An 11,267-nucleotide genomic window follows, 5' to 3' on the forward strand; every position below is an offset into this window, starting at 1 on the left:
CCTACAGCCATCTGATCTTTGACAAAGGCACCAAGTCTACACACTGGGGAAGAGACTGCCTCTTCAGCAAATGGTGCTTTGAAAACTGGATATCCATATGCAGGAGAATGAAACTAGACCCGTATCTCTCACCATATACCAGGATCAACTGAAAATGGATTAAAGAATTAAATACACACCCTGAAACAATAAAACTCCTTAAAGAAAACATATGGGAAACACTCCAGGAAGTAGGAGTGGGTAGAGACCTCATGAATACAACCCTGAAAACACAGGCAACCAAAGGAAAACTAAACAAATGGGATTATATCAAACAAAAAGCTTCTGCACAGCAAAAGAAATAATTTGCAGAGTGAAAAGACAACCAAAAGAGGGGGAGAAAACATTTGCAAAATTTACATCTGACAAAGGATTAATATCCAGAATATACAAGGAAATAAAACAACTTTATAGCAAAAAAACAAATAACCCAATTAAAAAATAGGTAAAGGGTCTAAATAGGCATTTCTCAAAGCAAGACATACAAATGGCCAACAGGCACATGAAAAAATGCTCAACATCACTCAGCATCCGGGAAATGCAAATCAAAACCACTTTGAGATACCACCTCACTCCAGTCAGGATGGCTAATATCCAAAAGACTGAGAATGATAAATGTTGGAGAGGTTGCGGAGAAAAAGGAACTCTCATACACTGTTGGTGGGACTGCAAAATGGTGCAGTCTTTATGGAAAATTGTATAGAGGTTCCTCAAATAATTACAGATAGATCTACCATATGACCCAGCTATTCCACTGCTGGGAATATACCCACAGGAATGGAAATCATCATGTCAAAGGGATACCTGTACTCCGATGTTTATTGCAGCACTATTTACAATAGCCAAGAGTTGGAACCAGCCCAAATGTCCATCATCAGATGAGTGGATAAGGCAACTGGGGTATATCTACACAATGGAATACTACTCTGCAAAAAAAAAAAAGACTTTATAGATTTTAAAGCATGAGTATTGACAAACAATTGAATAATGAACATCGAATTCTTTTTTTCTTTTTTTTTTAAAGATGACTGGTAAGGGGATCTCAACCCTTGACTTGGTGTTGTCAGCACCACGCTGAGCCAGTGAGTGAACCAGCCATCCCTATATAGGATCTGAACCCATGGCCTTGGTGTTATCAGCACTGCACTCTTCCGAGTGAGCCACAGGCTGGTCCTACGAACACTGAATTCTGATGCCCCTTCCAAAAGAAAGTGCATTCTGAGGTTAGAAAAGATAAAAATTTATCTATATGTTCTCATGGCAGTCTTGTGGTTTAGTTTTTATATATATTTCTTTAACTTATCAAAATTTAATTTCATTTCTGATGTGAGATAAGGAATAAACCACATTTTCTTCAAATTTAACGAGTTATACTAACATTTATCACATCTCCTTTTCCCTATACATCGTTAAATGCCATAAATCTCTTTTAACTAAATTCCTGTAAATTCTAGGAATTATGCTAATTTGTTTATTGGATTTCTGTTGTTGTTCTTTTACTTTCAGTCATCTGTTCATACGTAAACAGCAGTAGTTACTTATTCTAGCCTATATTATACTTTAATACTTACAAGAAAAGGTCTCTATTTCTTCTATTCAATTTTTTTTTGGCTGTATCTAGCATTTTTGAGATAAATTTTAGAAATGCTTTGGCAAGGTCCAGGACATTCAGTGAAATTTAATTGGTATTATATTAAACTTATATATTAATCTAGCAGAAATACATTTTTAATATTAAGTGCTCCCATTTAAGAACATGATAAGGAATTTCATTAAAACATGTCTTTTTTCATTTCCTACCTTAAAATGTTATAATTTTTAAAAAGTAGGCAAGTCTTTCAAATTTCTTATTCAGTTTCTTTCTTAACATTTTGTTATTTTTATTGCAATTATTAACGATATTCCCCAATTACATAATATATGATTATTGCAGGCATGTAAAAATGCTATTAGTTTTGAAAGTTTATGCTGTATTGAAATAAGCTTATTAAACAATTGCTAGCAGTAGTAATTTTCTAGATAATTTTCTTAAAATTTCCAAGTAAATATGCATAGATCATTTAAAATAATTATATGTTTATCTGTCTCCTTCCAAGATTTACATCTCTTGCCTTTTAATTATCTAAAAATGTTGATTAAAATTTCCAAAGACAGAAGCAGGGAACAAAGTCAATTAAGAGAAATATAACAGGCAAACTTGTTTTTCTAGGTATTTATGAAATCCACAAGAGTGTTCACAAGTGAGTTATAGGTAGACAATTATCATTTATCACAGACATTATTATTTCCTTGAAAATTTAAAAGAACTCTCCTTAAAACATATAGGCTTAGTTCTCCTTACCAGTTGTTGTTTTATAAACTTTCACATTTTTAAGTCTTTTATATCTGGATTTCTCTGCATTTAGGGGATTAGATTTTCTGGAAGTTTATTTATCTTCTCGCCCCTCCACCTCCACCCCCATGTCAACTCTAATACCTCAGAAGCAACTCTGGCACTTATTATTCATTTTGGTTTTTTCTTTTAATAAATTTATTATTTTCTGCTTTTATTTTTGTTGTTCAGCTGCTCTTTTAAAATAATTAAATGGTTAATTTATGTATTTTAATTATTTCTACACTTATTAATAATGATAACAAAATACCTCAGAAGCAACTCTGGCACTTATTATTCATTTTGGTTTTTTCTTTTAATAAATTTATTATTTTCTGCTTTTATTTTTGTTGTTTAGCTGCTCTTTTTAAATAATTAAATGGTTAATTTATGTATTTTAATTATTTCTACACTTATTAATAATGATAACACTTAAAGATATAAACATGTCTAGAGCGCAGCGTTAGTCACATGCCACAAAGTTTGATATGAAGAATCCTCACTATCGCTATTTTCTAAGTATCCTATAACTGTAGCTTTGGTTTAATCTCTAACCAAAAAAATCAAATAACTATAAGATGGGTTTGTTGTTTAATCTTCCTTTTAAAAAATTTGTTAAATTTCTAATTGACAAATAATACTTATATATATTTATGGGTACCATGTAATGTTTTGAGATGTGTTTACATTGTGGAATGATTAAGTCAAGCTCATTAACAAATCCGTCACCCACATACTTAATGAGTAAAATTCTTTTCTTTGTTTTGACTTTAATTACAAATTTCTAGATATAATGCATTATGATTATACCATGTGGTCTATATAATTTCCTCTTGGGGGATTCTGTTTTTCATAGACGTTTATGACAGTGATCTATTAAATACATTATTCCTATCATATTATTCAAATCCTGTAGATTCTTATCTGCCTAGTAAATCCTGTCAAAGCCAGAGCGTGTTAGTTTCCCACTGCAACTGAAACCATTGTGTTGTCTTATTGTTCTGTCCTTGTATGTCTGAGCCTTTAGCTTCATATATTTTGATGCACCGCTATTTGACACATAAAAATTTCTATTTGGGGAGGTGTTGTAACTTGCATTAATATAAATTGATACAATTTGTCATTTAACCTTTTTGTCCTTGAAAGATATGAGACTGAAAGTTTAGTATCACCAACCTGACTGTCTGCAGTAAGTTTTACAAGTGATATCTTGCTTATGCATTTATTTTTAACTTCTAGGTCATGCTTTTTTAGATATGTGCTTTTTGAGGAGAACATATAATTGGATTTTAGTATTCAACTCGACCTGAGCATCTTTTAATGGAGACTTTGTTTAATTTGCTTTTCATGTCTTCAAATAAACATGTCTTTATTTTACTAGTGATTACCTCTAAGTTTTAAAAAATAATTTGAGCCCCTTTTTCTCTTCTTAGGTCACAAACTGAAACAATGTTTGTTGATCCTTTCCTATGTAAATTAAGGAACATAACATGATAATTTCTCCTACTCCTTTAAAACACTTTCCAGTGTAAGATAATATAATCCATCCTTCCTGATCAATTATTTATTAGTAGTTTTATATTATGTATTGTCTTTGTCAGGAATTATTTTTACATTTTCATTGCCTTTGCATGAACAGATTTACAATAATCATTTACACCCATGGTGCCCATTGCCAGACCTCCAATGCCACAACTTCCCCAAGCTTCAGTTCTCTTGTTTTTTTAATTTTGTTGTCTCTCCTGACGAGCATGGGTATATCCAAAGCTAGAAACTGGATGTGTATGGGATTTGTCTTCAACTATGAAATTCAAAATATTCACTAGAATATGTGGACATAATGAACTCTGCCCTTGGTAGTTTCAACGGTTTCAATGACTACTCACCAAGTGGTACTTCAATTGAATTGTTTTTTGGATAAGTGATTTTAGGGATTCTCCTTCCATCTCCGGATCTTTCTGCTAATAAATCATTCCAATAGAAAGTTGCATTAGAATCACGTAGGATACATTCCCAAGTTCTTTAATGCAATAGCATGAAGAAAGCACAGCACAGAGCAGACCCTTAAAAAACACTGGTCAAGAAAAAACAAAACCCATGGCATGACAAAATACCACTCCATAATGCACATTTTTCAACCAGAAATAATTGAATTGCTAAAGAGAAAAGAACTAGAAGCTGAGCTAGCAAGAGAGTTCACTTTGACCATTATATATTTGACATAAATTTAAACTAATGAGATTGTATAACAAAATCTCACTACCTAAAAATCCAAATACACATTTCAAGCAGTGTCTACAAGCAAAGCTGTGGCTTAGGTCCTAGGTAGAGAGGACTACTGACCCTAACGCTCTGTCTTCAGTCCACCCTTCCCTCCTCCAACCCTGCTTCTCACGTTCTTTTACGTCCTTCCCCTTCTGTTATTCTTCAACTCTTTCACCCACTTTATGACTGGCTCTTTCACTCCATCACCCACTTTATGACTGTCACTTTGTGTTGGCTCTCTGGACTCCTTGCCATTAGTCTTTCTCCACTTCTTTCCTTTTCTGTTTGCCCATCAAAATTTAGCAATTACCTATTTAATCCCATATTCTCCTATACATTTGCAGTGGGATGTGGAAAAGTTATAAAATGGAAGCTAGGAACAATGCAAGAACACATGTCCTGTATGATGGCCATAACATTTGTGCATTCCACAAACAATTTAAATTCAGCATGTCCCAAACAGAAGTTACTTAATGTCCCACCACACACTAGATCACACACATGTAAAATCTGGAAGTCATTTTAGGAAACAGCTTTTTCTCTCACCCTCTTCAGCTTCTCCATCCCCAAGTCCAACTGACTTTCCCTCCCAACATTTCTCGGTCTATGCCTCTTGCTTCACTCCTGAGCCTTCTATTTTCTAGTCTCTACTCCTCCTAAGCAATCTCGTTCACATCCACCTCTTCAATTACCATATACAGGCCAATGACTTTGAAAGTCGTACCTCCAGGCCTTCCTCTAAGCTCCGGACCCATATAGGCCATGGTCAGCTCGACATTTCCACATGGGCATCTCAAAGTCACCTCATACTCTGCATAGGAATGACCAAGCTCATGATCTCACTCCGAGATCTGGGTTTTCTCCAGAGCTATCTTATTTCATTGAATAGCATCACCATCTGGTCAGTAGCGTATGCCAAGAGGCCTAGTTTCCTTAACCCACCATATTCCTTACTCTCCCTATTCAATCCAATACTAAGACCTGTGGCGCTTACCTCCTAAGATGCCTTGAACCCATCCATATCTCTCCATCTTCAGTGTCAGCATGTTCCCCGAGCCTACCTGATGTCTCACCTGCACTTCTGCACCTGCCTCCTAATCACTACTCCCGTTCATGTATGGATCATTCTGTGCACAGTAGCCAGACAGCTGCTTCAGAAATGAAAATCATGCCATGCTACTCTCTTGCTCTCAACCTCTCTGGCTGATTGTCATTGTTCTTAGAACAAAACCACACTTTCCCACATTGGATTTCAGGATTCCGTCTGATCTTGGCCCTTGAGTACTTCTCCAACCTCATCACCTACTGTGACCACCCTCACTCAGCATCCCTCCAGCCCAACCTGCCTGCTTTCCATCCTTCAGACACACCATGGTCCCTCTTGTTCCAGAGCCTTCACTTCTGCCACTCCCTCAGTCTGGAAAAACCACGCCCATTCCATCACCCAGTTAATGCTTCCTGACTGTCCGCATCACTGTTATCAGGGACGTTTACCTGAGCCACTGCCTTCTCCATGGTCCTGGTCTGTTTGAGCTCATATTTTCCTTTCCTTCACTGCCTTGTTCTTCTTGGTAATTACACATCCCATTAGTGGATCATCTGATTAATCTCTGCCTCCCCTCCCTCTCAGGCTTAAACTTCATCGGAACAATAGTGATGGCTCTTTTCCTCACTGTCATGTTCTCTCTGCCTGGCACAGGACTGGGCCTTGCTAGGCTCTCAGTAAAATGTCACTAAATGACCATCTGAAGATGAAATGCCCCGGCCTCCACCCCAGCTCAGACTAGCAGCACTCTTCTGGATACTGCAGCAGCCTCTTGTGGGGTCTCCAGGCCTTGAGACCTTCGTCAACGTTGGCCTCAACCATTGTCAAGACCGATCGCTCCCATCCCAATGCAGCCTTGTCACTGTGCACTTGCACCTGGCCAAGGGCCCTTCAGCGGTCGTGTGGTAAAGCCCACGTATAAGTGGCCTCCTTGACCTTGCCCCTGTTTAACTCTACAGCCTCGGCTCCCGCTGCTCCTCATCTCGTTCTTACTTGTGCGCTAATGAAACTGGCTTTAGATCCAAGGTAAACCATGACGTCTTCTGACACTTGTACACTTTGACTTATGCTGTCCTCTCTGCCTAGAAACCCCTCCACACTTTCTTGACTTCTACAAACCCTACTCATCCTTGAAAATTCATCTGAGAATTCATTTCCTCTCGGAACCCTTGCCTCTGTTGTGACTCCTGATTTTTTTTCTCACTCTCCAGACACTGTCTACAACTCTATCCTTAGCACTGATGTTAAAATGGTCCATTATATCTCTCCATTCACTACTACCAGGCTGAAAGTTTCTCAATAGAAAGAACAAGTATTTCATCTTTGAATTATCATTTTTGACATTGGCAGGTGTCATTATCTAACATAACCTTTGGCATATAACACATCATAAATAAATGTTTATTGAACTGGCATAAAATACAGACTATTGTACCTAGTGACCTTTTGAGGTATTTTTTATTTTACCTTAGAAATTTCACCTTTCAAAAAGTTCCCTCATCTACCAGTGTAAGCCGAAAGTGTTATGGTAGTCAATCACTTGGTTAATAAGTAGATCTGTGCCTAGTCTAGGCCAGGCACTGGGCTAGGTGCCAGGGATTCAACAGTGAACAAGATGAGGAACATGCTTATTTTCAGAAAGAGAACAGTCAGCAGAAAACCCAAGAGCATAAAAATCATAATACCTAATACAATTAATTTTCTTGATTAAGGGCTCTTAGCAAACAGAATTAAAATGAAAGACCACCGAAAAACATTTAAATCAAATGAGCAATTGCAGCAAAGAACACTGGAGGATGAGAGGAGAAGGACCCAAGTGGGTAGCACAGGGCTGGAGCAGGGAGTTGTTGGGCTCTACGGGTGAAGGGCCCTGGCCTGGATCTGCCTGCAGCCTGTCTCGGGGGATGGCAGGGATCCATCCATGCTGAGCAGATCCCCGAAGGAGGCCACATCATCAAGAGACAGCTCGAGTGGGTCTGACAGAAGTTGGAGACAAACGTGAAGGTGTAAGTTGAAGAAATATCCAGCCTTTAGTCCTTTCGATCTAGATGAATAAACGTAGAAAACAACTCTCTACTGAAGAAAATGCAGAAACGGCATAGCAGGGGTTCCTTGTCCGGTGTATATAAAAGGCAAAAAGCTTGTCTGGTCACTGCAGGCCCGAGTTCTGGCCCTGTTTCTGAAACTCGCCAGCTTTGTGAACTTCAGTAAGTTGCTCCCCTCCTGGGCCTCTGTAAAATAATGGCCTGAGCTAAACTATTTTTAGGGTTTCTTCCATCCCTAAGATCCTGCTTTCAAACCTCGAGGGCATATATATGTTCAAGAGAACTGGCTGCTCTGGGTCAAGAACTAAAGTCCCACGAGCAGTTGCTTATGCTGGCACCAGCCCAGAGCCCCTGACGTCTGCAGAGCCCGAGGCAGGGAGGCCACAGCGGGAACAGCCTGTCGAAACACTCACAACAGCGAAGCCAAGGCAGGGAGAGCAGTGCTGAGAATGTCTGCCATTCACCGAACGCCTGCACCTTGTCAGGCACCTAGCTACTCTCGAGACATGCTCTCATTGAATTTTCACAAGTAAACCTAGAGCTCTGAGTATTCTGTTTTGCGGAGAGAAAACTGAGCTCCTCGCCCTTCTGCCTCACTCCGTGTACCTGATTCTAACAGCGGCAGGGTGGAGAGCCTGCTAACATTCAGGAAAATCAAGATCAGGATCGCTTCTGCGCAAAGCCAGCCAGCTCACACAAAGCACAAGGAAGGCCAGGCCACAGACACGAGCACACTTACTGATGTTCACAGCGATGCCATTTAAAACCACGTACTGTTTCCCCATGTGCGTCAGTCTGGCTTGACATGCATAGTTCCCTCCGTCCTCGGCTGACACATTCTGCACCAAAAGCTTTTTTTCCCGAGAAGTAAACCGCTCCCCTTCAATCTCTCTACAGTCCTGAATAGAAAAAAATTTAAAAAACACAAAAATTCAATCCAATGAATATTTGGGGGTTACTAGTTACACCCCTAGTTAGCACCATCCCATGAACTGTGGGAGATACAATGGTATCCCTAGACCTTAGGTAATTTACAATCTAACTGTAAGATAATAGGGAGGGAGGTAGGTAGAGCTGTGGATTGTCCCCCCAAACTCACTGAAGCTTAACTCCCACTGCAACTGTTGAGGGTGGAAAATCCTATTATGATAACTGAAAAGCACAACCTTGAATTGGTGATTAGATTGTGAGGCCCATGCCGTAGTGAGTGGATCATTCCATTTGATGGTTTAATGGTGGTCATGGGCATGGTTCTGATGGCTTTAAAAGGTGAGCACATGAGAAGTTCTATCTCTTGTTTCTGCCTTTCTCACAATGTGACACCCTGTGTCATTGAAGTCACCACCAAAGAAGGCCCTCATCAGATGTGTTCCCTGGATTTGGACTTCTCAGCCTCTGAAACTATAAGCAATAAATATTTTCTTTACAAATTACCCAGTTTCAGGTATTTATGTTATAAGCAACAGAAATGGACTAATACAGATAGACAGACAGACAGATAGATATACACAGCAAGAATTCCTTGCCCAGTCTCTCTGTGTGTAAGCATATCCAGGTGACTTGACAAAGAATATTTTACAGGCTAAAATGAGTGACAGAAACATTAAGTCTAATAGGAACTGCGAGGACAGAGGCCTACGTAGGCTGAAAGTAAGACTTCCTGGAGGAATATTGTGCCTGGGTCATAAAGGATTTTGGCAAGAGGCCATGAACAGGCAGGAATGTCCTCCACCTATAGGGGCCCATCTCTCCCAGTGGACCCCCACCTAGTGGCACCAAGCCCCTTTGCCAAGGCTACAAGTCCAGGTGAATAGTGACTGCTCCTCTGTGTTACAGGCTGTTACATCTTCTCCACCAATTGGGGGCCAGACTTTACCAAAATCCAAAGTAACTCTTCACTAGCATCTTATTTGGAGGCCTGAACAATAGCCAAAGAATGCCAGCCAGGCTTAGGGAGAGCAGATGTCACATAACTTCTCACGTCGCCCATGCCTCCGCTGCAACAGGGAACAACCTCACACCCAGCCAACTGAAGAGCAGCTAGTCTCAGGAAGGCCTTTCTCTCTTGTCATCCTCAGCAGCCACCCAGAGGACAAGCCTCACCATCCACCTGTCCTGTGCGGAGCTCACATTCTCATGCTAATTGCCACTGGTTCCATCTCACACTTTTGACCTCCTCAAACCTGTTCCCCTTCCTGCAGGAAGCTCCCTCCACAGAGTCACTGCCTGACTGAGTCCACTTATCCATTCAAACATCTGCGGTCCTGCTCTTAACCCTGTCAGAGACCCTGGCCATTTAATGTAATAGATAAAACAAACATGTAAACCCCTAGTTAAATCAAGATGTAATTGCCCAGGTATTGAGCTCTCTCATCACTTAGTTAATCACAGTTCAGAGCCATACCTCATTCTCCACCACGGAACAGTGTGAATGGATCCACCTTGCAGGGTGAAACTCAACAAATAAAGCCAGAACGAACCTTTGTTTATTTACAGTGTGAAGTATGGCTAACTAGAAGTCTTACATTATTTCCCTATAAATACCTTATATGGGAAACCGAATTACTATAGGACAATTGTTTACCAAATAGAATGGGAGTTGCTGGTAAGAGTCAGAGTGGTGAAGGCATCAGACTCACAGTGCGGTGTCTCCTTTACAGAACAGGCAAACACACACTGGGCCTCTTTTCCTATGTTCCACTGCTGAGCAGTCTCCTTTCTGATCAACTCACTGTTTCTTTCAAGATATGCAAATATTTAATCATATTAATGTTAATCTGGACTGCCTCTATTCTGATCCACTGGAGCATTATTTTACATTTTAAATTCTCAGCAAGCCTTGATTTTTATTTTAGAATTTTAAGGTGATGTTACACTAACAAGATTTAAAATTAAAATATTAATAACAATAGCAGCTAACATGTGAATGTCCATATTTTAGACACCAAGAACAACAACCCCGACTCAGCATGTACAATGTTTCAGAGACACAAAACAGCAACGTTCATTCTGCTAAGATGCAGTGGGTATAGGAGAGTTACGGAGATAAAACTGCTGAGCAGTCAGAAGCCATCACAGAAAACCAGGAGAAGAGACTGAACATCTGAAGCTCTCAGAGCGAGGGAAGATGATGATCAGATTTGCAAAGCAAGACCAGAAGATGACCAGGGCTGAAAGTGTGGCGAACCGCAAGTTCTAAGACCCAGATATAGAGGATGAAAATCCAGTGACGATTACGAAGGAAGAGCCAGAAAAAATTAAGTAGGATAAACAGAGACAAACAATGAGTGAATCTCAGAAGGAAACGAGGAGGGAGTTCCAGCTGACGGGAGTGTCCCGCAGTGTCGGAGGCCACCAGGGATCACAATCAGGATTGAAAGTGAACGTTGGTTTGGCAACTGGAGAGCGCGAACTAACCTCATCAAGTACAGAGACAGCACAATGGCGGGGACAGGAAACCAGTGCATGGAGCAGGAATTTAGGATTATTGCTTTTCCAGGTG

General features: G+C 39.9%; 1 protein-coding gene across 1 annotated transcript in view; it reads right to left on the bottom strand.

Moving 5' to 3' along the window:
• Positions 1–9,755, bottom strand: part of IL1RL2 (interleukin 1 receptor-like 2) — a 39,351-nt gene extending 29,596 nt beyond the window's left edge. Inside the window, exons 1-3 of the mRNA XM_008591736.1 lie at positions 9,747–9,755; positions 8,505–8,664; positions 4,297–4,371 (exon numbers count right to left, since the gene is read on the bottom strand). Coding sequence (XP_008589958.1) covers positions 4,297–4,371; positions 8,505–8,664; positions 9,747–9,755 — 244 coding nt within the window. The remainder of the gene's footprint in view (positions 1–4,296; positions 4,372–8,504; positions 8,665–9,746) is intronic.
• Positions 9,756–11,267: the final 1,512 nt, after the last annotated feature.

Source organism: Galeopterus variegatus, unplaced genomic scaffold (assembly GCF_000696425.1).
Source record: "Galeopterus variegatus unplaced genomic scaffold, G_variegatus-3.0.2 Scaffold7234, whole genome shotgun sequence".
Taxonomy (NCBI): Eukaryota; Metazoa; Chordata; class Mammalia; order Dermoptera; family Cynocephalidae; genus Galeopterus; species Galeopterus variegatus.